This window comes from Wolffia australiana, chromosome 1 (genome assembly GCF_029677425.1).
Source record: "Wolffia australiana isolate 7733 chromosome 1, ASM2967742v1".
In the NCBI taxonomy this organism is placed as follows: Eukaryota; Viridiplantae; Streptophyta; class Magnoliopsida; order Alismatales; family Araceae; genus Wolffia; species Wolffia australiana.
In genome coordinates, this window is record NC_135835.1 from 11764600 (window position 1) to 11791961 (window position 27362).

Below are 27362 nucleotides of genomic sequence, written 5' to 3' on the forward strand. Positions count from 1 at the left end.
GTTGTCGTTATCATGTGCCTTCCTGATTTTTTTGGAGAATGGGTATTGAATACAAATACAGTTAGGGAACGAGATGTCGGGGACGTGACGCCCCAGACGTGACAGAACGGATAATGAAACATGACATTACCATCACGCGTCCCAGTATATGGAGAAAAAACTGTCACTTTACCATCACACGTTCCTCCATGCGGTGTCCTGTCATGTCCCTGTCACTGGATGGCGTCACCGTCACCGGTGATGTGAAAAAACTCCAGAAAAATCATTTTCAATTATTAGGGAAATTTGGAATTTGGATATCGGATCTACTCCAATAGGCTCGTTTAGGTTCGTTAAGGATCCGCTAGTAACACCAGCGTCGATGTTGTTTATTAACAATGAACCAGTGTCAAAAATGGTGTGAGAATCGAGAGCTGTTAGCGCGCGGAAGGATGCGGAGAGGGAGGAGCGAGCGGGGGGTCCTACTCCCCCCACAGGAGGTAATAATTCTCATGAGCGTATGAATCGCGCTCGCTCATCGAGATTCTTTCATGAGATTATTGAAATTGGCGAAATGTGATCGTTTTCTAATTTTCTGTGATCGTTTTCTGATTTTTCACTGATGTTTGTGATCTGTTTGGTATCGGTGGATGCAATAGATGATATCTAAGTTGGAGAAGACGGCCAATGCTGGGAATTTCTACGAGGCGCAGCAGATGTACAAGTCCATCGCGGCGAGGTACTGGCTGCCAAACGCGGCCGCTCCGATTTCCTTTCTCCGAGTTATTATGTCTCGACGAGCTGTAGTGTCCTCAACTTCCCTCACTTCGCGGTCCTTACATCTTTCTCTTTGTTTTCTACCTCTAATTTGGTTGCTTATGCCATCGAATTAACATCTTTTTGCGCAAAATTTTGGAGATCGTTGATGTAATTTTTTTGTTGTTTCGATGGTGGAGAGGACTTCATCGTCACACTTCGCCGAATGACCTGGATTTAATATTACAGTAGATGAGGTGGAGGCTCTTTTTCTTCTCCTATAATTTGGATTCAAGCGCCTAACTGAAGGTGGTTGCTAGTTGTTTAATCTACGGTGGAATATGGAGTGCGGTTTTCAATCAGATCGAAATGTCTCTGGGGCCATTTTCCTATGCGCTTTCAACTGTTGTATGGACTTCCATGATGCGTTTTCTTACACTTGCTGTGTGTCCTCTCATCCCACTCTTACACTTCTTATCATTCCCTTTCGTGTATTGTGTTGATCACCGATTCAGGATGAGCTTCTCTTTTTTCTGCAGGATTAAAATTCCTTTTGTGTAGAGACCTCAATTCAAAAATGAGTGCAGGAAATTCGCTCTTGCTAAAAGGGACATTTTCCTGCTACGATCACTTTACGAAACACAAGAAAAAATCTTTTGGAGTGCATATTTTTGTGATCCAGGAATCTTTTTTTCGTGGAATCCTTGTTAAGTGTTCGAGAGTTTGGTGTTGCAGTGCTTTTCCCTAGTCCTGTGACAAACGTATACACTAAAAATACCCCGATATTTCTGCATGTCTGTCATTTAATTATCATCCGCGCCAGAGAATATTGGTCCAATCTGCGTTGAATGGGTGCACTAAAACCTGATCTTTTAAAATTTTTTAATTGTCTTCCCATGTCTTTCTTGGAAAAAAAATTTCTCGCCCATGTCTGGATATTTGAATGCTTCACTACCCAGCTCAATGTTTTTTTTGAATGCTAACTACCCAGCTCAATGTTATTGGGGTGCTTAACTGTTTTTCCATGTTTTCAAATGAATTAGAGATTTTTGATAATTTTTTTATGTTTTAATGGCGTTAGGTATGCTGCTGCAGAGAGATATGGTGAATGCTTGGATATTCTTCAGTCAGGTGCTTCTGTTCAATTGAAAAATGGACAGGTCACGTCTAATACCATCCCTTCTGAGCTCCTAAAATTTTAATTTGGGGGCATAGGTTTCTGATTTAATACCATTTACTTTTCCGGTTAAGCCAAATTTCATTTACTCTGGGTGATTGCATCTACTGGAGGCTGCACGAATTCTATCTATTAATTTTATATTTATTCTTTTCTCGCGACCTTTTGAGGGCTGGGGCAAGAACACTCAGATATTTCATGGATCATTGATTTAATGTAGCCATAATGAAATTCATTCACAGCCATACCGGATGGTAGCGGCACTTTTTTTTCTTGAAGAAATGGTGGCAGCACTATATCAGGTGCTGCCTGATTGTAGGGATATCTGACCTGGGGCTTCGGCTGATTGTGGTGGTGTCATAGGAAACCTCAGCCAGCTCTTACACCAGGGAGGTCTATCACCGCACGGAAATATCAAATTGAAGTTCATAGCTGACAAAAAACGAAGACATAAATTTAATTAGCAGGTTTCTCTGTTCTAGTCAATGGTCGGGCAGAAGGGGGATGGATCTATCCACAGAGGGGCGTCAGGCAGGGTTGCCCATTAGGCCCGTTACTATTTTTCCTGGCAGTGGACACCTTGGCCACCTGCACCCTTAAGGTGTGCGAACCCTGTCTATTAAGGGGCTTCCAGACTGTGAGCTACCCAGGGGGCATTCCACTACTTCAGTATGCGGACGACACAACATTTTTCATGGAAGGATCCATGACGGAAGCTCACACTCTCTGTACATTGTTAGTTATATTCACTGACTTCTCGGGGTTACGTCTCAACCGAGCCAATTCGGCATTTGTGGGCTTCGGACTCTCTTCGGCGGAAGAAACCCATTGCGCCAACGCGCTAGGCACACCTCGGGGTTCTCTACCAATGAGCTATCTAGGCCTTTCACTGACGGGGAGACGTATTTTGACCACAGAATGGCAGCCAGTGATCGAGAAGGTGGAGAGGTGGTTGGAGGGATGGCAGACCAAAGTGCTCTCAAAAGGGGGTCGCTTGGTACTACTGAGATCAGTGCTCTCAGCGATCCCAATATTCTACCTATCGGTATTTAAAATACCATCCGTCGTGGCAAAGCGCCTGGAGGGACTGATGAGGAGGTTTCTTTGGGGAGGCAATGGAGAGGATGGGCGTAAGGGGGTACCCCTGGTAGCATGGGATGAGGTCTGCAGGCCAGTGAAACAAGGAGGACTGGGGATGCTCCACATGGACTCCATGAACCTGGCACTGTTGACCAAATAGGTGGAAAGGATTGCGGCATTGGCGGAGGGTCTAGTCTTCAAGGTCCTTAGGGACAGATATGGCTCGGAGACGGATTGGGGGAGAAGGTGGGCTAAGGTTCGGGGGGAGTCCCCCTTTTGGCGTAGTCTGCGTCAAAGCATACCCCACATCCGTGAGTTCTTTGACCTCAGGTTGGGGGACGGGGCAGGTTTATTGTTCTGGACCGATAACCGGTCCAATCAAGGCGTCATGAAGTTGAAATACCCAAGACTTTTTGCTCTAGCGAGGAACCCAAATGCCACGGTCAGCGAATGGTGGGACGGAGCTTGGGTCCCTAGCATGAATGGGGCATTATCAGACCCATGGTTCGAGGAACTGATGGGGCTACAAGAGGTCCTTCGACCCATCAGACCGTCGAATGTATATCGAGATGGCTGGGTGTGGTGAGGCCTGTCTTTCTCGTTGAAGGATGCACATTTGAAGATCCGATGGGACGCGGGTGGCGATTCGGCAACCATCTACTCATGCTCCATGTTAATGATGCAAAAAGTTCCTCTCAATGTGCGGTTCTTCTGCTGGCTATTGAGGCAACGAAGATTGGTCACACGGGTCTTTCGGAGGAGGTGGAACCCGATGGCTTCCATCGAGTGTCCCACGTGCGCCCTGCGCGACAAAGACTGCTCCCACATTCTTCACGTGTCAGTTTGCCCAAGGAGTATGGGCAGCGCAGCAGATACCAGTGGTGGATACCTCCTCCGACGAGGCATTTTGGACCTCAGTCACGGGTGGTAGGTACCGGAGCAGGCTGGAATGAGGGAAGCTACTGGCGGTGCTATGGGCATTATGGCTGCAACGCAACGAGGTGGTGTTCAAGGGGAGGCGGGTGTCAGTGGAAAACGTCACTCACACCATTGAGGCATTAGTGTCTTCTTGGGTTGGAGGGAGATGACTGGTGGACTGTTTTGGTCATGTCTGTATCTTGATTGTACATAAGTTTCATCTTTAATGGTAGCAGGTTGTCCACCACTTAAGGGTGGTCTTCCTTATTCTCTTCAAAAAAAAAATTAGTGAGTTTCTGATCATTAGTTATGCTTCAAGGCCGTAAATATCAACACCACCGTGAGGGCTGTTGACGTTGAGATGAAAACATTTGAGGGTTTAATACTTTATCCCAATAATTTTCAAATAATGTGTTTGTTTTTCATGAGGACCTTCGACTCCGCTAGTATCAGAAATATAAGGACTGTAGATATTATGATTAAACCTCCAAGATATTCGAAATAACGTGCAACCAATAACAAATATGGAAGGAATTGTTGTACGTCCAGATAGAGAATGAAAGTAGAAAAGAGAAATGTAGAAGGACAGAAGGAGCTAGGCTGAATCAGCTTCACTCATCCTGCTGGGAGGATCTCCCGGTTGCTGGCCAATTGCTCCGGCGACTCTGATCTCAAAGTGGAATTAGACGCCAACTATTTCTTGAACGAGAAGCCCTTTTTATTTATAGCCCATCGTCCGGCCTTCTCCTCTTAATTTGAAAACCCCACGTGCTTTGGTGATGTTCATGTGCGGCATCCTTCGTCTTCTTTCTTCCCTGTTAAGTTTTCAGGAGATTCTTATCAGTTTTTTAGCAGAATTTTCTCAGTCCAAAATTTTGGCTGCAAAATTTTAATGTTTTCTACTTCCTGAAAAGTTTAGATCCAGCTGCGATTGATCAAATACATTTGAGGAAGACCAATAGAATTTGCATCTGGAATCTGTTGTGTATTCCTTTTATTATTTTCTTTGTAATATTGCCTTAAACAAAAAGTCTGGTGTATATTTTTCTTAGATGGATTTCTGGAACATATTATGTGGATGTGATATTCTTAGATTATATTCCCGGGCAAGTTATTGATACATCAAGTGGACTTATTGACAATAGTATAAGAACTGAGTTTTGTTTTTCATCGCGCTCCATTGGGTTTGAAGGTGAGGGTTTGAAATATGAGTTGTCTCAGGCTTTACTGGTTTATGTGAAATTTTCTAAACATAGATTTCGTGTATGAGGTGATGTCCACAGGCTTCCTAATTCATTCATGCTGTTTATTAGCTGATTCAACGATGGGTGGGTTATTTTTGGTTTGACCAAGTGATTGGGAGCCCTATTTAGTAGACATAACTGTTGCATGTTGATATATCCTCTTTCATTGTGAATCACGAGTCATGGGTGTTGGTCGTTTGCCATCAATCTTCTAACTTCGTATTGATTTGTAAAGTTGAATCACTTCTAGTCCTATGGAGTGTTTATTTCTCATCTTCACATATGGTTATCATCACCGAAATTTGGATTAGCTGACCGACAGTCTTTATATGCAGGTCACCTGTGGTGCCGAGCTAGGTTTATTGCTAGTGGAGAACCTTACCAAAGGAAAGTTTCCTGTCAATGATGAAAATCTCGGTGAGCTTCCAACAAATTGATAGGATCCTTGAGAGGATCCTAAACCTATCTAGGGGTAGTTTTGCCATTTAACCCAAGGGGCATTTTAGTCATTTAATGATTGCTGTATTTCCTTTATATAGGGATGCCCTCCCTTTAGGAGGGCAGCCAAGAAGAAGTAGATTGAAGTAAGGTCTTCTTGTCTCCCCTCTCCTCGTCTAGGTCTGGTTTCTCTCTCTCCCTCTACGATACCCGGCCTTCGTGATCGTCTCTACTTCACCGCGTCTTCAGGCGGCTCGTCCCCGGCCGATCCCTACCCCCTCTGCTCGGCCTTCCCTTGGATCCTTCCCGTTTCACCTCTCTACCCCGGGAAATTCTACCTATCCTCGTCCTCTACCGTCCTTCCGATACGAGCCTAGATCCGGGATCGTATCACAAAAAACTCTCTTCTCATAGTGAATCTTTAATTTGTATGTTTCAAGGCTGAAAAATCACTGTTGAATGTCTTCACAATTTGGTCTACTAGGAGTAATGCTGATGGTTCAGATGTGTAATTATGCTTTTCTTTGCTCCACTCATTTGTTAAAGATGTCCTAAACTCAGAGTTAGTTTACAAGCAGAATTTGTTGCTAGTTGAAACATGATGGTATCTACCTGGATTGCTATCAAACTTCAACAATAATTCGTTAGCATTATTGGTATTTTTTTCTTTGGGGTTCCATGTGAAATTTAAGATTCTTTATAAAAACTGGTTTGAGAATTCCCACTAGTCCTAGATTTCTGAACTGCCAAACTCGCCAAGAACGGAAATTGCACGAAGAAACCTTCAAATACATTGGTGATTAAAAATATCAGATTAAATTGGGTTACAAATGGGCCCAATAGACTGGGTCTGTATGGCCCATTATGTGATCTGTTACATGACTGAATTAAATACAAGACAAAAGATGATTACGAGAAGTTAACAAAAGAGTACCAATGAGTCGTACATTCTGACACTTCCACTTAAACTGGTACCTAAATGTTCTCTGTACCTAGCTTATCCACCAGTTTATGAAATGCTATGCATGGTAATCTTTTGGTGAAAATATCTTCCACCTGTTTTGATGACTGGTCATATGTAGTCTTAATTATCTGTTTTTCAATCTTCTCATGGGTAAAGTATCTGTCCACTCGAACGTGTCTTGTTCAATATGGTTGTCACAGTGTAGAATGATGGGTTCTTAGCATTGAACTCAGAGGTCATCCAGAAGACCTTGAACAGAAAGTGCCTGCTAAATCTACGATATCATTGATCTAAACTAGAGCTTCTGCACTAAACAATGCCATGTTAAGAGTCATCTTGGATCACCAGGTGACCAGATTCTCTCCAATAAATGAGCAATACCCTGACACATAACTTCTATCCGTTACAGAAACTTAGTCTGCATCAGTGTAGATTTCTAACACAAGTCCAGCATGCCTTTGAAAGAAAACCTTTGAGCAGTGATACATTTTAAAAGGGAGAGCTGCACCTAAGAGTTCTTATCAAAAGGTGTGGCATCATTTACAACTAGACATGGTGGCATGCACACTGATGGGGCCTCATCAAAAACCAAGAAGTGGCACCATATGTCAGCAGGTAAGACCATAGGGTCATGATCCTGCAGTTGAATTCAAGACCAAATGATGGTAGCCACATTCAATGGCCAGGAGAGCGACAACAGCATGTTAGCCCCCCGGAGGCAGCCCCCAGAGCCCATTCTGGAGCCAGTCCAAACCCACGGTAGTCATGCGGTCTGTCCATGACATGTGGCACACCCATGGGAGACATGTGGGGATTCGTGGGAGGTATCAAAGGCCTAAAGGGGATCCAAGAGGGATCTGGGAGATCTGCGGGAGAAGCAGATGATCTGGGATAGACCTGGAAAGACTGGCAGATCTGCAAAAGGATCCAGAAGGCCCAGAGGATCTGGGAGGAACCCAGTATCTCAGGAGGAGATCCAGGAATTATTGAGAAGGCTGGGAAAGATCTGGGAGGCCTGTTGATATGTCTTGGGTGTTTGTATCTAGCGGAGTCACAAACCAGTTGGAGGTCCACAAAGGTAGGGACAGTGACGAGGGTAGGGAATGGTAGGAAACCTATGGGAACAGAGATGTGAGGAGACTGGAATAGGAACTTCATTTCATACCTCTTCCCTGGCCTCCAAGGAAGGCTACATCTCCAAGCAATCTACCCTTACAATATGACGGGGATCAAATCACCCAGAGGAGACTGCCGGGAGCATGTAGGAAGACATCAGAGGAGACTGCAATGTTGACTGGGTGTTGACCTTGGGATCGGTTGGAGATGCTTGGACTGCAGCGGAGGACCTCAGCCTCAACTATGGGTTGACCGTGATAATGACCATGGCAGAGGACATTGCCGTTGATCATGCGTTGACTGTCATGGATCAAAGCATTGACCATGGGGGAGTACCTCGGCGTTGTCTGAGAGTAGATAGAGGTATTCCCTGCATAGTTGACTGCCGTTGACCGTGGTTATGGACTACAGCAAATGATATGGCGTGGATCACTGAGTTGACAGAGGCATTGACCACTGGAACTATTGTGGGAGGATGGTAAAATGGATAACAGAGTAGACTACGGGTTTGACGGAAGTGTTGACTGTCGGTGTTGACCGCGACCGAGTCCGTGGGTATGACCCTGCGAAAGGCTGTGGATTTGACTATGGGAACAACTCAGTGCTGACCATGGGGATGACCCTTGATGGGGGTACCACAGAGTGCTAAGTCAGTGCCAGAGGATCTTAAGTCAGTGGGCAGCGCTGTATGAATGGCATAGCTGCATGCCAGAGGAACTCAATCACATGTCTATTAAGATGCATGTGTGATGGCGCTTCCTTCTCATGGTCCCATGATAAGTCCATACAGGGACTTTATCAAGGGTATGTTTGTCATTCTCTACTTACGTATCGCTTTTGATACAAATTTGCAATAGTCTATCTGGCTATTGATGACAGATAGAACATTAATGAAAACCAATTCTAAGGTTTATTTTTGAGTTTCCAGGGCAGTGAATCCTTCCCTTTGCCCTGCTTCGTCCTCCTCAATGGTTTCATTTTCTCCAAAGTTTCTTTCAAAAAGGTATAAGGGTGATTAGGGATATCATATGACTCAATTATCTTTGTAATTTCTGCCTGGGTTACTATATCACTGCACTCTACTGGCTTGAAAGTATAAGTTCTTGTTGCATTTATTCACCTGTTTCTACCGTATTATGTATTTTGTTTTTCCAGTCTAACTATTTTAATGGTCTGTCACAATGTTATGGACATGTAGACCGCATCAGGAAGATCTATAAGGACTTCCCTCGGATACCTGTGCCGCAAAATTTTGGGGAGAATGATGACGTAGAAAAGCTCTCTGAAACTATAGGGGCGGCCAAAGCCCGTGTAGAGAGTTGCTCTTCCTTCTTGAAGGCTGCACTCAAGTCAGTCTTTCTTCCTCTTTGCCGATTCAATATCTGTTTATGCTACTAACTGTTTTTATGCTTAAAGCCACATTGAGGCTTGGACATCTTAGAGTTGCTTCTAATAACTAACTAATGACCAAAGGCATTACCATGAATCAGACGTTTTCACATCTTCTTGAAGTTTGATTAATAATATGGATCATGTTATCAGAAGGGGCTCTGATTTTTCTAAGCTTTTCCAATCAGATAGCTGAATAAATAATGTAAACTCTCGGTTTGTGTAACCTAACTACGACCCATTTACCTAGATGATACTTTCACTATCTTACATTCTTATTTAGTCTCATTCTTGAGTTACAAGATCAGATTTTAAGTTCGAAGATTTACATCGGCATTATCTTACCGCTAGTCTAGACTGATACACATATGTAGTATCAAAGAACTATTTCCAATAAAATCCAAGAATTCACAAATATTCACCTATGTGAGTTTGGACTCAGTGTGGGAAAATGGATAGATGAACGATAAGGGAGTCAGACAATCGGGATGGCTCCTTCCTCCTCGTAGGTGGAGCTCCTTCCTCCTCGTCGACGCCCCTCTCCAGATCGACGGCTTGGATCCGTGTCTCTGGCCTTCTTTCGGCGCAAACCGTCGCCGCCCTGTATTCAAGAAAATGAATCGATGTCGGCCCCTCAACGTAACTCCCTCCTTATTTATAGGGGCTTGGTCCTTGGTCAGGTCGTGAGGTCAACGGGTCGTTGACCGGCTCTCTTTTGCCTTATTTGGTACTTTCTTGAAAAGTACTTATCATCCTACTTTCATCTTTTTTTATCACCCACCTAATGAACATGGAGAAGAGGAATGATTGGTTAATCTAAACATGTAGAATGTCGGCTTTTGTTGAGAACGGTTGGGGGCGGACAATGTTCATATTTTCTCTATTTAAATCTTTCGATTGTAAGGACATCATATTCAGAAGCCTGAAAATTGTTTCAAGTTTTGAACTCTAGTACTAACTGTATACTGTCAACCTAGGTGGTCAGCAGACAACGGTGGGCAAAAAGGCGGTTCACCAGAACTGCATTTGATGTTGGCAGAATATACATGTTCCGAATCTCCAGAATTGGTATGTTTACTTCATGAAAGTTGCATATAGTGGAATCATTTTGGCTGATTGAGTAATATTACTTGTTACTGTAATTTTTAATTTTATGTACCATGTAATCAGGACCAGATACTGTTGTAGAGAAATATGGTCCAGAATATCTAGAGAAATATGGTCTGTCCATCTATATATCAGTGAGTCCATTAGGACTTGAGGGTTAAACCATGCTTCGCCCACTAGTCATTTAAATCTGTATCTAAACAGGTAAAGGGTGAACTGAGTACTGGCATTCTTTTCCCTCTCAAGAAAACTTAACTTCCTAGCGGTGCCTACCCTAGGGTTTTAATACAAAATATATTTAAAAATGGTACTTGTCTCCTGCTTTCTCCAGAAGGCCTATAACACTGGTCGCACCAGCTTTTGCCAAGCTCGGACTAGTTACAGGCCTCCCGCTCCAGATACCTATCACTTCTGACTCTTGATCCTCCAGAAGAGTACCAAACTTTCCTGCATTCTCCCCATATTTACCGGTATTTCAAACTCTTTTATTCTAAACAGGCCTATATTTGGCCCTTTATTGATTAGTCATCACGTGTGACCCCCCATGACAACCATTTGTAACTTTTCTAATTCATCGAACTAGGCTCATCCTCAGATCGACTCTCGCTTTGCCTCTTCATTCCTTGCCTGACATTGACCTCTTTTTTTCTGTCCTCATTTATAGCCCGTATCAGGTTTCCTTGTAACAGACCTGACAGTATATATGTTATGAGTGTATTTTTTTTAAAAGGATAAGGGAAGATCCCCCAGAACCAGTGATCAACCCAAATACGTTGTGAGTGTATGATCCTTATTCATATGCATTTGGGCCTTGGACATTCTCTGTTTCTTTGTCTCTTTGTTTCTCTGTCTTGCATTTTTTATGTATTGAACCCTTGTTTTCATTTTGTGGAAAATCATTCTACATGATATCAGAGTCAATCATGTTGGGTTCCTTGTCACAGATTCTTCTTGAAGCACATCTAGCAGCTCCATCTTTTACAACATCCCATTTATGTCAACCCATCTTATGCCCCATGGCGGAGCTTGTTAAATAGGGTTTCCTTTTATGTAAGGGGCCTTTGTCTCATGGGCCTCTCTCCCTCTTCTTTCTTTCAACAAATCTCTCTCTCCTCTTCTCTATATGGATCTCATCGAACACAACATTTAGAATGATGAGAATTTTCTTCTTCGATCTATTCTCTTCCTCTGGAAGTCTTCATGGTATCAGAGCCATCTAGCCTAGCTCAGCTGTTCAAGACTGTCAAGCTTCCTTTCAAGCTCGTCAAGCGTCCTTTGGCCACGGGATCTGCCGAGTTGAACGACAGGTCCGACATCTCTCTTCGGCCACGGAATCCGCCGTCTGTAGGAATTGACAGCAACCTTCTTTGGCCGTGAGATCTGCCGAGTTGAGCGATACAGCTCCGACATCTCTCTTCGGCCACGGAATCCGCCATCTGTGGGATTCGACTGCGGCCTTCTTTGGCCACGGGATCTACTGAGTTGAACAATAACTCTGACATTTACCGGGATCTACCGGGATCTTCTTTGGCCGCGGGATCTACCGGGATCTTCGCTGTTCCTTGGAATCAACGACAGCTTCAAGACCCAGGTCTACGACGGGGCTGTTCCTTGGAATCAATGACAGCTCCGACAGTCGTCTTGGCTGTTCTCCGACCGTTATTTCTTGACAGATCTTTGTGTGGATCTCCTCACTGCGGCTCAAGACCCAACTACAACACCTGCGGTCAATTAGCTAAGATCGAACGCCATCTTGGCTGTTCTCTTGGTTCCTTAGCTATTTTTCTTGGTTTATTATTACTGGGTTGTTCTTTATACGGATCTCTCCCTCGGCATTAACTCGAGGTGTGTCAGCTACAGCTCCAGCTTGGATCATTCAATACATCTATAATATGGCCTCCTCCAACTCTAGTACTTCTACTGCCGCTCTGCCACTGGAGGTGCTTTCTCACTCATCTGAATTGAGCTCTTGGCACTACTCTTTGCCACGTATGCCCTCTGAATTTCGCTTCACGGAATTGAATCTCCTCCAATGGCGTCAGTACGTTCAAATTACATTGAAAGGGAAACGTATGTAGCATCTTGTGAAAGATTCGCCATCTCCGAACACCCCCCACTATGATCATTGACTTGATGTTGAGGGCGTAGTTCACTGTTGGCTTCTTGACAGTATCAGTCCATATGCGGCCGAATTTTTATCTCTAAACTCTGCTAAGGAGATATGGGAGGCTGCTCAAGAATCTCACTTGAAGCGCAACAATTTAGCCATTATATATGAACTTGTGACTCGTTCCACTAACTTGGTCCACGGTCCACGCTCTGTTCGGGCTTACCACCTAGAATTGATGTCTCTTTGGGCTGAGTTAGACCAGTACATGCCACCTGATCCCCACTCAGTCGATCGTGGGTATGTTCTTCAACTCCGGGTGTTTAAATTCCTCATGGGATTGAATCCCGAATATGAGTCTTTACATGGCCAACTTCTTCATCGGGAGAAGGTTCCCACATTGAAGGAAGCTCTTGTGGCTGTTCAGATGGAAGAAACCCGCCTTGGCATATTCCATTCTGAACCTGCCTCGGCGATGGCAGTTCAGTCGCTTGGGGGGGCACGCCCTATATCTGTTCATGGTGTGTCACCTCCTATGTCCATACCTCAGAAGTCGGCGACCACAGGACCCGGTACCCCTGGAGATTCTTCACTTTTCTGTAACTATTGCAAGAAAAAGGGTCATGCCAAGGAGACTTGCTATAAACTACAACGAAAAAAGGTTCATCAAAGCCACTTCATGACCACTATTCTGGCTTCCGCCGGGTCGGTAATGACTCCTCCGTCTCTTCTGCGGCACCTCATCCAACTGCTGAAGCCACACCTTCCACGGGAGACCAGCTCCGGCATGATGAAATCGAACAGCTCCGCCAGCTTCTCCAGTCGAAATTGATGGATTCCACCTCCCTGGTTCATCAAGGTACACATTTTTCCTCTTCCAATGTGCCATGGATTATTGACTCTGGTGCTACAGCACATATGACCCTTACATCCCTGTGTTTTCTCACCTACACCTCCACTCGTTCTCATCACGTCCGTACCGCATCTGGTGATCTCCTCCCTGTGGCCGGTGTTGGGTGTGTCCAACTCTCTACCAAACTTACCTTCCAACATGTTCTTCATGTCCCACGTCTTACCCTGAGTCTTCTCTCCCTCCATCACCTTGTCCAAGACCTTGGTCAAGACTTATTCTTTACCCCTAATTCCTGCTTCTATCGTAATAAGGTGTCGGGGGAGGCGACTACACTTGCTGAGGAACGGGGTGGCCTCTACATCCTTCACTGCGTTACATCTCCATCTCCTTTGGTCCCTGCCCTCGGCGTGGCTCTCTCCACAGCGACGCCAGATTCCCTTTGGCTCCTTCACCGTCGCTTGGGACACCCTTCGTTCTCTACATTGAAATTTATGTTTCCTCGTTTGTTTCATGGACGTCCTGTGGACGAATTTGTTTGTGAACCCTGTCGGTTAGCTAAGCATACTCGGGCAACGTATCCCTCTTCTGATCAATCTTCTCGTTCCTCTTCTCCTTTCTCCCTGATTCACAGTGATCTGTGGGGGCCTGCACCTGTTCCTAGTACTTCAGGCGCCCGATGGTTAGCCATATTTGTAGATGATTTTACTCAGGTTACACGGGCTTATCTTCTGCAGAATAAATCTGATCTTTCTCAAGCTATCACTTCCTTCCATGCTCTTCTCCAAACTCAATTTGCCACGTCCTTCAAAAGTTTCCTCTCCGACAATGCCCGTGATTACGTCAACTCCACTGTTTCCACCTTCTTCACCTCTCATGGCATCGTTCATGAAACCTCCTGTCCCTACACGCCTCAACAGAATGGTCTTGCGGAATGGAAGTTTCGTCATATCTTTGACACCACTCGCTCCCTTCTTCTTCACATGAACATGCCCAAATATCTCTGGGGTGAGGCTTCTCTCACTGCAGTCCACCTCATTAACCGCCTTCCATCTCGCGTTCTTTCCCATCTTTCTCCCATCTTTCTCCCATTGATGCTCTCCATCAAGCCTACCCTATGGTTTCCTTGAAAACTAATCTCATTCCCCGTATTTTTGGCTGCACTTGTTACGTTACTCGTCATGATCCTCCTCTGGACAAACTTGATGCTAAGGCGCTCCAATGTGTCTTTGTGGGTTACTCTCCTCATCAAAAAGGTTACAAATGCTATCACCCTTCTACTCATCGATTCATTGTCAGTAAAGATGTCACCTTTGACGAATCTACCCCATTTTACCTTTCTGGCTCGATGTCCTCTCCTTATAAAAATTCCTCTGATGAGTCCCTTGATTTTCTCGTTCCACTTACACCCCGTCCCTTGTCCTCTGTCTTGGCTTCCCCACCGTCTTCTCTTCCTCCTTCGGCTCCTCCCCAAAAATTTGATGGGATCACATATCATCGCCGCCCGCGTCCTCACTTGCCTTCCTCGGCCCTGCCACCTGCACCTGCACCCCTTCCTAGTCTACCGAACCCTGCTCTCTCTGCCCCCTCTTCTGATGACCTTCCCATTGCTCTTCGGAAGGCCTCTCGCTCCTGCACCTCCAACCCTTTATACCCTCTGGCCAATTACTTTTCCTCCCACCGCCTCTCTCCGTCTTACCGTGCCCTTCTCACCCGTCTCGATTCTACTACCATTCCTAAGAATGTGGCTGCCGCGTTGGCTTCCCCGGAGTGGCGCCGTGCTATGGATGAGGAATTGGCTGCCTTGGATAAAAACCAGACTTGGGATCTTGTTCCTTTGCCTTCGGGCCACCACTTAGTTGGCTGTCGGTGGGTGTATACTGTCAAGTACAAGTCAGATGGCTCACTTGAACGGTATAAGCCTGTCTTGTTGCTAAAGGTTACACTCAGCAACTAGGTGTTGAAAAGTTGGAGACCTTCGCTCCTGTCGCCAAGATGAACACTGTTAAATAGGGTTTCCTTTTATGTAATGGGCCTTTGTCTCATGGGCCTCTCTCCCTCTTCTTTCTTTCAACAAATCTCTCTCTCCTCTTCTCCATATGGATCTCATTGAATACAACATTTAGAATGATGAGAATTTTCTTCTTCGATCTATTCTCTTCCTCTGGAAGTTTCAGAGCTGACAATTATATGCTATAATTTATGCAGGCATAGTTTATCTTACAATGCAGGACTTCATCTTATTACTGACTCACCTCGGACAGATGCTACAAAGCTCTGCACATTAGCATCAAATTGATTGTCATTTGTTGAGTTTCCGTTGCTAGCTGCCAACAATGACTTCTTTTTTCCAGTTCTTCATGAGTCTCCTTCCGTCCCTGTACTCCTTTGCACACTCGTTTGATTCCGACGGCCGGCCTTCCTTCATGAGACCCCGCCCACTAAACCTACGAAAAGCCCTCGTTCTGGGCTCCTTGATCCTTCAACACGTTCTGTATCATCTGTCATGATCCCTCTAATTCTCGATCTAATTGGCATTTCCTCTGCTCCCCCCTGGTAAAACACATCAATTTTCTCATCGCCAGCCTTCTACTCCATGCTCCCTCATTCTGCCATCATTCCTGTGTCTGTGTAGCAGCTCCCTAGTTCAGCCCCACCTGGTCTTGATGATCTACTGATTTCTTTGTGAAAGGCACTCTCCACATGCACGAAATGTGAGGTTTATTCATTTCTTCTTCCATTCTATTACGTTTTTCTTACTTGTCTTTCTGTTGTTCCCATTCCAAAATCGTCTCTGAGGCCCTATCTCATGTTGGTTGGAGTGCTGCAGTTGATGACTCCTAGATTCAAGCGCTTACCAAATGTGTTAAAAGCTACAGCTGATAGCAACAGCAAGGGCGCTACATTTCATCTTTAAGCAGTATGTTGTCCTTAAACACTCCCCACAATACCTGCTGCTCGCCTATTTATGGCCTAAGTGTGGAGTGTTGCTTCTAGGATTTGAACCTGCCGCCTGCCGCTGATACCATGTTAGATTCGAGCACTTACCAACTATGCTCAAAACTATACCTGATAGTGGGGTGCTACTTTTCATTTTTAAGCAATATGTTGTAATTCTGCGATGACATTAGGGTCCTGACCCAGAGTGCTACTTGTCAATTGGTTTATCCCCCCTGCCAAATCAGTGGTTGGGTGCAAATGGGTGTTCAATGTGAAGGTAGGTTCAGATGGCAGGGTGGAGAATCTTAATTTAAGCTTGTGGCAATGGTTTTATCCAGATTTTCGGTGAAGATTATACTGAGACATTTTTCTGGCAGCCAAGGTCATGACTAAAGACTTGAGCAACATCCTATGAATTCATCATTTGCTTATTGCATGAGGAGTCTTCTGCGACTGCCCTTCATCACTTAGTGATATAATATTGCCCTCCGCCAGATTAAATGGCAGTCTAGTCAGTTGGCTAGCTGTGGGAATTTCTATCATTTTTCGTTTTATATGTATTTCCCTTAAATTAGAGCAGCCCTCCTATTAGGATGGCAGCCAAGAAGTATTAAGAGCTGAACTTTTCTCCCTCGGGCAAAGTCCATCAGTTATCTTCTTTCATGTTGCATCCACCCATTAGGTCTCTTTCTAGATGACTTACATTCTGTGGACACTTCTCCCCTCTCGACTAGAAGAGTACGTCCACTCCATCTTTGTTCAAGGGTGTCATAGGGTGTCATCCTGCCAAAGCTCCTCTCTATCCACTTTTCATGGTAATGGTCCATCGGGGTTGTCTCATGTGACAATCATCTGATAGGATCCCTGGCCCTCGTTGGGAGCAGTCTCGTCTTTTGACCATTGAGGGCACCTAGGGTCCCATTCCCTCCCATGTTTCCTTTAAATAGCACAGCCCTCTTTTTAGGAGGGCAGACTGGAAGTGATCTTATGTGACTGCTTGTTTCCCTCTTCTCCTCTCTTCTTATGTCCAAACTCTGTCTCCCTCTACAATCCCTGTCCTTGTGATTGTCTCTACCTCACAGCGTCTTCAGGTGGCTCGTCCCCGGTTGATCCCTGCCTCATCCGTTCGACCCCTTTCTCTGTCATTCCTGTTTCTCCACTCTCTACCCCGGGAACTTCTACCTCGCCTCGCCCTCTACTCTCCATTCAATACTAATCTGGATCAATGTTCTTATCATCATCCTGCTCTTCATATTGCATCCAACCTTGTCTTTCGTGAGCAGGCATGGTTGTTGGATTTAATTGATACAACCTTCAATCGTATCCGTAATTCTTCGCAATGAAACACATGGGAGAAAGCTGGGAGCATTTGGCCTATACGCTCCTGCTTTAAGAGGACCATTTATGGCCTCTTTTGTCAGGAGCATCCTCACGCTATCACACCCCAAAACGTTCGTCACATCTTTGAGACTACTCATGATCACTTGGTTCAATGTGTCTCACCTCCAGCTATCTCATTTATTATGTGTTTTATTTTTATTGAATGATCAAATTCTTGACTATCTTCTACCCCACTCACCCTTTCATTCTCCACCCTCATAAATGTTTCGCTGCCTACTTTATCCATCATATTCGGCCTGCTTGTGTATTAGGTTTGTCCTGTTTGAAAAAGTTTATTGTTTATTATCCTTTCTTGTGTCACTATTTCGGCTGACATCAATTTATTTCGGCTGAAATCGATTTCCCTACTCTACTATCTCTTGAGGTTTGACTGCCTTTAGATTCATCTCCATCTTTCTTTCCCTCACCTATCGTTTCACCCTCATTATCTGATTTGCCTTCCTCTTCCCCTATCTTTAGTCTATCACTGATATTAGTTTCCATACATCCTTTCTCTCCTCCCTTCATTCTCTGCAACCGTGCAGTGTGTCTGACACCACAGACCTTGTTGCCCCCATCCTTTACCTGTTTCTTGTCCCTGGCCTTCTATCATCTCTATGGTATCTCCAATCTGTGGTCTCATGCCTCTCTGATCGTTACTGACAGAATTTCCCAGTCTGACAGTTCATCCTTCACTTTTTATGAGCTAAATATCCCATTGCTTCCTGTACTTGTCACTATGTCTCATACTCTCCATTATTTTTAAGTTCCTCCCTCATATTATCCCTTAAAACTTTGTTTCTCCCTCGTATTTTGTTAGATGCAACTGCAGAAGCTGTTTTTCAGCCTTGCTGCCTTGCAGTTGTGGAGGAAAAACCTCATGCTCTCAGTACGGTTGGCACTTATATGTCCCCCATCCTTCCTTGAAGGCAAATATTTGGCTACAAGTGGATCTACGTTGCTTTTGATGGTCTCAAAGCTCATCTGGTTGCATGAGAATTAACCCTGTCATATGGTGTGGACTACATGGAGATCTCTCTAGCGGCCATACTTCCCCTCGGTCTGGATCTTAGTTTTGGTCGCAATGCTGTTTACTTGGTGCTTCATAGAGGGATCTACAATATCTATGTGGACAAATTAATTCAAAATCTTGGCATGGAGGGTGCCCATGCGCCAGTCTGATCCAAAAAGACCATCTAAAGTGGATTTACCAGAGGATAATCTCAAGCCTCCAAGTTTACTCTCCGTTCAGTGTTTTTGTATTTTTTTTTGTATTAATACTCTATATTTCCCTTAAATGTTTCTAGCGTAGACGATCCAATGTCTATGCCGATAATGGGTCTGATAATTGGCTGTCTCTAAGGAGCCCAGTGGTCAATTCTGTAACCCATGTGAGATTTTGAACAATTTATGTCTTGGAACCAGGATTAGGGAGAAGATCGTGACAGATCCCAAAAGTCTATAGAGTTCCGAGCGTTGTGAACCCTTTGAAATGACATATTTAACACATTTGAAGGCTTCATGCACTGTAGTGGGTATGATGAAATCTTGACCATACCCTACAGTTGTGTCATATTTATGTTAAAAAAGAACTGATACACGTTATGTGTTATTTCTTTCAAGGGTTGGTCGCGTTTCTGGTACTTTAGTTTACTTACAGTCGACCTCATCTAATTCCTCTGCAGTTTTAAAATATTAGAACTGGTCATAACTGTTTCCTAAATTTTACCTTCATTTGTTTCGGTTACATTTGAAAGTTTCTGATGAGATAGATAGTTTAAAAACTATTTTTTGACATGATGATCAGCAATGTGGATGCATATGCAGGATATGGCTAAAGTTTCACTTCATCTTATTCGAGGGAACAGTCCGGAGAGATTTGCATCTACATTAGTCAACTTTATGGACAAGGTTTGGTTTGTTCCATTTTCTGTTGAATGGATGTATTTCATAAGGTTAATGCTTTTGAACTCTTTGAATATACTTATTCCAATGGTATCTTATCAAAACACATAATTGTCTGGAATTTCATACTGAGGTATGTTAAAAATTGCCGGAGCAATGCTCTTTTGGATGCAACAGTGAGATGCTGGGGTTTGGTAATAAGAACCTCAAATATGTAAGTCAGCGACTACTGGTTTAAATACGGGTTGCAGGGGAAGGGCCCATAAGGAGTAAGTCACTCATGGGCCCTAAATAATAAAAGGCCATATTACTTAAGTTGTCCGGTATAAGCCTTGTCACTTACAGCCCAATACCAGTTACAAGGAAAATAAAATGTGTGTGTTCGCCAAAACTTTATGCCAAAGCTTTGTGCAATATTTAAGCCAAAGCTTCCCAACAACATAATTGAAATCTTATGTTTTTCTTCAAAAAAAATCTTAAGTTGCATTTTGAAACTTTTGGGCTTTTAAGCTTTAGGTTTCTATCAAGATCAATGAAGGTCTGATTTCTCCTGTGATCCTCATGGCTGCCAGCTCCCTGTTCTTTATCAGCTAGGGTTTAAAAAGGACAAAGGACATATGCAATTAGGGTTGGGCGCGGCTAAAATTCCAGCCCCATTGCAGTGGGCTTTGGCCCAATGACTTAAGTAATTTATTGCCCGTGTGGGAAATAAATCACTTAACGTTAGGGTGACGTGGACGTCTACTTTAGAAAGTTATTCCATACGTGGGTGAACATCCTTAAAAAAAGGGATAAAGAATCGTGGGCCAGTTATGCTGACCACGGCTTACACAGACATAAGGGTTTTCAAAAGAGAAACATGTAGGCAACTTGTAGTAGGTGGCCACTGACAACATGATCAAGAGGAAGGTCAACTGGGCTCGCCAGAGTGTGACAAGGTGGGACCTATTCGTGGTGGGTGACCTCCCAAGAACTTCATCGGCAGGACTCCCATTGACAATAGTTTGGAAAAAAAAAGAGGACTACACGATATTAATGCCAATCCACGTGAAAAAAAATCTGGTACAGTTGAATATTTGCAAGGAACGCAGAAAAATAAAATTTCCAAACAAAAAAGATTGAGAGAGGAGGGAAAGAAAGAAAGTTCCCTTTGTAACTTGCTAAAAGTGTTTTCAGAAAGTCTCTTTTTCAAGCAATGATTACTCTGGGACAAAAATTGGATTACCTCATCTAGACATGGATAACTCTTTCTAACTAAGATTTTGCTACTTTCATGCCTCACACGGTTGGTGAAAACCCATGAGAAGTTGGTATAACTGATCTTTCTAAACGGTGGATTTCTCCAAACTTCATTGTGTTGTTGGTTAATCTTTAACTTTTAACTTCTGTCCAAAATCACGTGCAAATTTAAAATCATAATGTAGTGGAGATTCTTGATAAGATGCAGTGTGTGAACGACAGCCTCCTCTGTTTCAAGTATCATTCCTGGAATTGGATGGCCCAGCGTGTAATTCTTTGATGTGCCCGTGTAACTCTTAAACTAGAAGAATCATTTCCAGAAACTGGAAATATTGAGAGATATCGTGTCTCCACAAACTGCCTCATTTGAGCAATTCTCCATCTGGCAGCCACAAGATAGGCAAATAGCATAAGCATCATGCTGGAAACGTAAAAAGAAAAGACAACATGCATTTGCATGTTACGAGGTTTTTTCAGACTAAATATGAGTACAGTTGAAAATACTCGAGTGCTAAAGGTAATAAAAAGAGAAGACATGCTTACAATAATGACCAACAGTGTGATCATATTTTTCATATTTATGTGATGATATTCGTTTTTCATCAATTTTCTTTCTTTATGAGATTAGTTGTTCCTGAAGCTAATTTCCGGATCAACATATTCTGACAGATCCTTTTTTCTGATCCAGTGCTACCCTGGTGAAGATGACTTGGCCATTGCAAGGGCGGTTCTATTGTAAGACATTCTTGAAATATTACCACGTCTATCATCTAGAAATTTCATTCTACCACAGTAGTCCTTCACTGAGTTTCTTCGGTTTTTCTGTTGGTATTTCCCTGTCCTCCAAAAGGTCAAGTGAGTTTAAACATGTTTCTTTTATTAATTTAATATTCCTCATCTTTTTTGTGCTATTTTTTTTCTGTTGCTAATCATAATTTGTAGTTTGGGAACAATGAGAGAACCCTAATCAGGGGTGAGGGTGTTACAACTCTCTTGTGTATAAAGAGTCATAACTAATAAGAGGGGAATTCCTCTAAATTGAAGTCAACCAGAGGATCACTATAGAATCAGTCCAATCTCTGAGTCAAAGCGAAGAGAATGTAGATCTCGCAGTACGAATTGTGATACAACCAAACAGAATGCGAAGAAAGCTGGAGGAGTTGCTTCTAACGGGACTTGAGCTATGATACATCCATCCACCGCGCGATGGGAAGACCGAATCGGCTTTTCCCCCCTGCTAGCTGAGCAACAGATCGGTCAGGTCAACCTCTCCTGAGAGCAAATGAATCTACAACCCCTCTACAGAATTCCAAGAAAATACCAAAGATGCCTCTCCCATTGCGAGCTTCTTTATTTCTAGTAGCTGACATTTCCTCCAAGCATTTTAATTCTCACGTGTGTACCCTGAGCTTGAGTCAGCATCTCATCTCTCCCTCTTACTAGGATACGTCCTCCTAACTTTCTCAGAGGGTTTACCTAATATCCTCTCATTTTTTGAAGATAAAGTTGCGGCAGATTACAGGCATGTTATCAAATACCACATTAGGTGACGAAACATACTGGTTACTCTGGAACTATTAGGAATAAAACACGACCAAAATGTTACTGGTATTGGGTGATATTTTTCATGTTTAAGCTGTTGAGTCCCTTAATGAGACAATCTGCACGTTTTCTGGAGGATTGATGTTGGCAGTTAAATTTATCATTGGCGGATGAGCCAGGGGCCAACCTTAGGCCAGTCTGGAGTGGACTGTGGGCCAAGTCCCCCACAAGCCAGCACAATCTAGGCCTGGGTTCTGCCACAGACCAGCGGGCCCAAACCTCGTCCAACTGTGAATGAGGCAAGGGCCCACCCGCTATCAAGGCCGACCCAGCTTGAGGATAGACTTGTTTTTAAGGGGGGAGTATTGATATGATCCCCGTCTTATCTAAAACTTTCGTCATTTCAGCCAAGTAGGGCAATTTTCATTTTACACTATGATTGTTTTTCCTTTAAGTAGGGCAATTTTCATTTTACACTATGATTGTTTTTCCTTTAAGTAGGGCAGCCCTTTCCATAGGAGGGCAGACAAGGAAGTTTTCAAGTTGCAATGTCTACACCCCACTGGTGATCCTTCCCCGATCGATGCCGATTCCGCCAGGGCCTCTGACACAAGCCGGTTCTTCTCCAAAAAATATCAAAGAAAGAAGAGGAAGCATCAAGCGTGAAGGGGCGCACGTGCGGACGCCAAGCCGGCATGTGCGAAACAGCATATAAGTTTAAGCGGAAGACATGAAGGAGAACAGGAGCGTTTTTTTGACGAAAAAGGCAGTTGCAGCTGCAACTGAAGGCTGGGAGCGGAGCAGGCCGCGACCAGAGGGGAGCTTTCGCTCGAGGGTTCTTCCACCCGCTACCCTTCTATCTTCTATCTTCTTCCTTTTGCGAAACCCTACTCTCCTCTCAGTCTCAGACCGTCTTGGTTGTATCCATGAACTGCACTGTGGTTTTGGGAAGATCAGAACTATTTTCTAGCTGGATATTCTCACGGAGTGAAGAGAGTATCAGCCTCTCCTCTTGCCGAAGTCCAATTTGGCATCTACCCTCCCTCAGCCAACGGTAGGAACCACATGCTCTTATCACTGGATGCAAAATCCCTTGTCTAAATCGCCAGAATGAAAGCAACTCTTCATCAAACGGGTAATTGCTAATTTCGTTCAGCTTAAAGAGTTATGATCTGTATTTGTTATTGCCACAGTTACATGGATTTATAACTCCATGATCATTAACCTTTATCCTCTGTTGTCATCACCGTTTGCGTCGTCCCTTGGCTGATGACGAATTGGCATTGTCAACCCAATTACCGAAAGCCATCATCATCCATTGCCATCCAGTTACCGAAAGTTAAGGTGGAGAATTTAATCATGTCTGCGTCATCCAGTTTCCAAGAACCATTGTCGTCATCATCCATCTGTTGAATTTGGCTTCGTCATCATCAATTCATTCGAGTACAAAGGACGAGGATGTTCATGCGGAAACTAGGGCTTACAATGTTGATGACTTGGGTGAGACGATATGGAATTCGTCATTGTCTGTCAACCATATCTTCAATTGATCCTGGATAAAAGAACCGTTGAGTATACGAACTAAGTAACGTCTTTTTCGTGGTATTTGATAAAAATGTTGGAATCTTGATTTAGGAGTCAATGAATCAGTATTAGTGTTAGCCTATCCCTCATGATCATTATCAATCGTGAAATCACCGAGGTATTCCGATATCCTGTTTAAAGTGCTGACTTACCGGACAGTGATAGGATTCCCCGGGCTGCGTTGGGGGCATTCTCATCATTTTGCTTGGTTTCCTTTCCCTCTATGTTTCTTTAAATAGCTCAGCCCTCCTCCTGGAAGGGCAGACTGGAAGTTGTCCCTTTTACTTGGTTTTCCCTCTCCTCTCCTCTCTTCTTTTGTCCACGCTCCGTCTCCCTCTGCGATCCCCGTCCTCGTGATCGTCTCTGACGTCTTCAGGCGGCTCATCCCCGGCCGGTCCCTACCTCCCCTACTTGGCCTCCTCTCGGACCCTTCCCGTTTCGCCTTTCTACCCCGGGAATTTCTACCGCGCCTTGTCCTCTACTCCTGATAGGAGCCTACATTCTAGGTTTGTATCACGATCAATCAATCAATCGTGAAAGCCTACATTCTAGGTTCCGATACGAGCCTACATTTTAGGATTCAATGAATCAGTATTAGTGTTAGCCTATCCCTCATGATCATGATCAATCAATCGTGAAAGCACCGAGGTATTCCTATATCCTGTTTAAAGTGCCGACTTACTGGACAGAAATCTTATGAAGTGGCAAATTAGATGATATGGTACTCTCACCTCAGTATCTCTCAGCGCTGTATCGAAAAGATAACTTGCAGGAATATTCTCGAAGAAGGTAATATAACTCATTCCAAAACAAGTATCTCGGTAATCAAGGAAAAGAGAACGACGAGAAGTAAAGGGAGAAAGATAGTGGTGGATGGATACTAAGGAGATAAACGCTGTTCTTCTTGTTGTCGGATGCCGCCAGTAGAGAATAGCCGGATCAGTTCTTCTCGTCTGCCTCAGAGGATCTCCCCAACCTTTGATTGGATCTTCACTTTCTCAAAATTCGCCTCCTATTCTTGAGGGTTATCCCTCTTTTTTTTTTTTCAAAGAAAAAAATGAAATTGAGGGTGATCCCTCTTATTTCAACATCTTCGAGCGCCTTCAATTTAATAAGAATCTACCCGCGCTTTCCCACATGCACATCTGCGCGTGTGTTTCCTGATTTGGCTCGTATCATTAGATCACCAGTGTTTTTCAGCGAATGAAATACTTCTATATGTCAAGTATAATTAAGCTTATTCATCTTCCGTCAGGTACCTTTCAAGAGGCAATCTAAGGGATGCGAACAAGCTCATGGATGAACTGAGAAAGCAACTACGTCAACGTCAGCTCGACTTTCCGCGTTCAGATTTAATGCAATTCATTGTATACCTTCTACAAACGTAAGTGTCTTGGCTTATGATTTTACTAGTGATTGGGAACGTCACGTATCTATCCTTCAAAATAAAACATTTGGATTCAGGTTGAACTTTCCTTGACGTTTAATTTTTTTAGTGCTCTACTGGAATTATTTAATATTTAGATTGCGTTGTTCATGGCCGCTCAATTAAACTCCTGACTTATTACAGGTTAGAAAGAGACGCAGTTCCTCTTTTTAGGATGCTAAGACAAAAATACAAATCCAGCATTGATAGAGAATCCTCTTTTGACGGGGTATATTCTTTCTTCCGCTGAAAATTTGAAAACCTTTTTTGAGAAAAATGATCGAAGTTTTTATTCAGCCGTTTTTTTTCTCTATAGTTCCTAGACGACATTGGGGAGGTCTTTTACGGTATCAAGCGCCGGGGAGGAGGTCTACAAGGGATGTTTGGTGACCTTTTCAAGGTAACTTCGTTTACATTTGAATCAGCGATTTTCAACTATCGTTTTATTATTTTATACAAATAAAATCAGCTTAGACGACCATTGTTCTTAAATGATTGCATGATTTTTCTGATTACACGGTAATAAACTAACATAATTACAAAGTAATGTTTTACACGGCAGCTAATCCGGCCTGAATTTTCCTACTGCGCAGATGATGGGCAGCGGAGCCATGGGATAATTATTGTTGTTTTATATCATAAATCCGGGAACAAGACAATAATAAATCTGAGTATTGTGCTTCTCTCTTCCCCCGAGTTTTTATATGAACCCTAGTTGCATAATTTCCTTTTTCGCAATTTCAATTTCGCAAGAAAAACCATCCATACCTTGGAATGCAGGACAGATCAAAATCAGAACACAGATTCTGTCGACAGGAATCAAATCAATGGAAGTTGCCAGGGTTTTGAGCCCATCGGAGCCTGCGAAGATACTCGAGCCACTGTTCTTCGGGAAGCTGATCGGCCCAATCGGGCGGAATCCCGGGGAAGGAGACCCCGTTCATGGCGTCCATTATCCTGGCCGCGTTCTCTTGCCCTAACGGGGCAATTCTTCGGCTCTCGTCTTCGCGAAACGCTCTGGCAGCGTTCGCCTCTCTCTCCCTCTCCTCTTCGGCGTCGTCTTCTTCGGGAGCTAGGGTTTCGGGAAGGAACCCTAGCCTCGGTGAGCTAGGGTTTTGGGGGAGAAAATCGGTGCCGCCATTGGAGTGTGGGGGCGAGAAACTTATCTGGACTTGGTCGCCGGCGATGGACTCGTCGGCGTCGAAGGCGATCAGCTGGTAGTCGGAATCGTGAGGCGGTGGTTCCGAGCTCGCGTCGGATTCGCCGTCGCTCGCTGGATCGGCAGTGGAGGGAGTGCCATCCATGGATTGCTGCCGAGGAATTGTTCTATCTCATCTCTCTTCTCTCTATCTGTCTTGCTTTTCTTGTGTCTCTCACATCTCTTTATCTTTCTCTTTCCTCTCTTATCTCTCTCTCATCTCTCTTTCTTTGTCGCTACTCATCTCTCTCTCATTCTTTATCTTTCTCTGTCGTTTCTCGTCATTCTCATCCGTCTTCTCTGTCGCTTCTCATCTCTCATCTCTCATCCCTCATCTTTCTTTGTCGTGCCACATCTCTCTCTCTCTCTCATCCCTCATCTTTCCTTGTCGTTCCTCGTCTCCCTCTCATCCCTCTACCTTTCTTTGTCGTTTCTCCTCTCTCTATCTTCCTCTGTGGTTTCTCATCTCTCTCTCATCTCTATATCGTCCTCTGTGGTTTCTCATCTCTCTCATCCCTCTATCTTTGTTTGTTGTTCCTCATCTCTCTCTCATCCCTATCTTTGTTTGTCCTTCTTCATCTCTCTCTAATCCCTCTACCATTCTCCTCTCTACCATTCTCTGTCGTTTCTCATCTCTCTCTCGTCCCTCTATCTTTCATTGTCGTTTCTCCCCTCTCTATCTTTCTCTGTCGCTTCTGTCTTCCTGTGTTTTCTCATCTCTCTCATCCATTTACCTTTCTTTGTCGTTTCATCTGTCTACCTATCTCTGTCGTTTCTCCTCTCTCTCTCAGCTCCCGCCCATCTCTCTATCTTCCTCTGTTGTTTCTCCTCTCTGTACCTTCATCTAGTGTTTGCCGGTATCGGGGCGGATGCTGTACCGGATACCGGAAAGGCAATTTTCGGTATCCGGTTTTTTCGATATCTGGATACTAAATATCGGTATCGGATATCGGTTGCTACAGTGCCGATATCCGATACTGGTATCCGTCCGATACGGGCATCCGTCCCCGTCTCAGGGGGGCA

The 27362-nt window shown here is 44.0% G+C and overlaps 2 protein-coding genes across 3 annotated transcripts; one reads left to right on the top strand and one right to left on the bottom strand.

Annotated features, from left to right (window-relative positions):
• The first annotated feature begins 388 nt into the window (after nucleotides 1-388).
• Nucleotides 389-25879, top strand: LOC144706563 (golgi-to-ER traffic-like protein). 2 transcript variants are annotated; one of them, XM_078579554.1, is made up of 12 exons: nucleotides 389-479; nucleotides 639-718; nucleotides 1817-1895; nucleotides 5490-5571; nucleotides 8871-9021; nucleotides 10039-10129; nucleotides 19273-19356; nucleotides 21278-21324; nucleotides 24971-25099; nucleotides 25286-25370; nucleotides 25458-25541; nucleotides 25735-25879. In XM_078579554.1, the coding sequence occupies exons 1-12, from the start codon at nucleotides 432-434 to the stop codon at nucleotides 25759-25761; spliced, it is 987 nt and encodes a 328-aa protein (XP_078435680.1). In that variant the 5' UTR covers nucleotides 389-431; the 3' UTR covers nucleotides 25762-25879. The 2 variants fall into 2 exon arrangements, with proteins under 2 accessions (XP_078435680.1, XP_078435688.1); XM_078579562.1 differs by lacking the exons at nucleotides 24971-25099; nucleotides 25286-25370; nucleotides 25458-25541; nucleotides 25735-25879 and adding an exon at nucleotides 22630-23108.
• A 6-nt stretch (nucleotides 25880-25885) lies between these two features.
• On the bottom strand, nucleotides 25886-26560 carry LOC144706575 (uncharacterized). Its single transcript, XM_078579572.1, has one exon. It carries the CDS (start codon nucleotides 26443-26445, stop codon nucleotides 25966-25968), a length of 480 nt encoding a protein of 159 aa, XP_078435698.1. The 5' UTR covers nucleotides 26446-26560; the 3' UTR covers nucleotides 25886-25965.
• Between the last annotated feature and the right edge of the window lie 802 nt (nucleotides 26561-27362).

What these genes read in the sequence shown, in the direction of transcription:
- LOC144706575 (XM_078579572.1), bottom strand. Translation starts at nt 26,445, where the DNA reads ATGGATGGCACTCCCTCCACTGCCGATCCAGCGAGCGACGGCGAATCC.
- LOC144706563 (XM_078579554.1), top strand. Translation starts at nt 432, where the DNA reads ATGCGGAGAGGGAGGAGCGAGCGGGGGGTCCTACTCCCCCCACAGGAG. An exon ending in TTCTTGAAGGCTGCACTCAA is followed by an intron (nt 9,022 to 10,038) that starts GTCAGTCTTTCT and finishes CTGTCAACCTAG; the next exon opens with GTGGTCAGCAGACAACGGTG. An exon ending in GTTCCGAATCTCCAGAATTG is followed by an intron (nt 10,130 to 19,272) that starts GTATGTTTACTT and finishes ATGCATATGCAG; the next exon opens with GATATGGCTAAAGTTTCACT.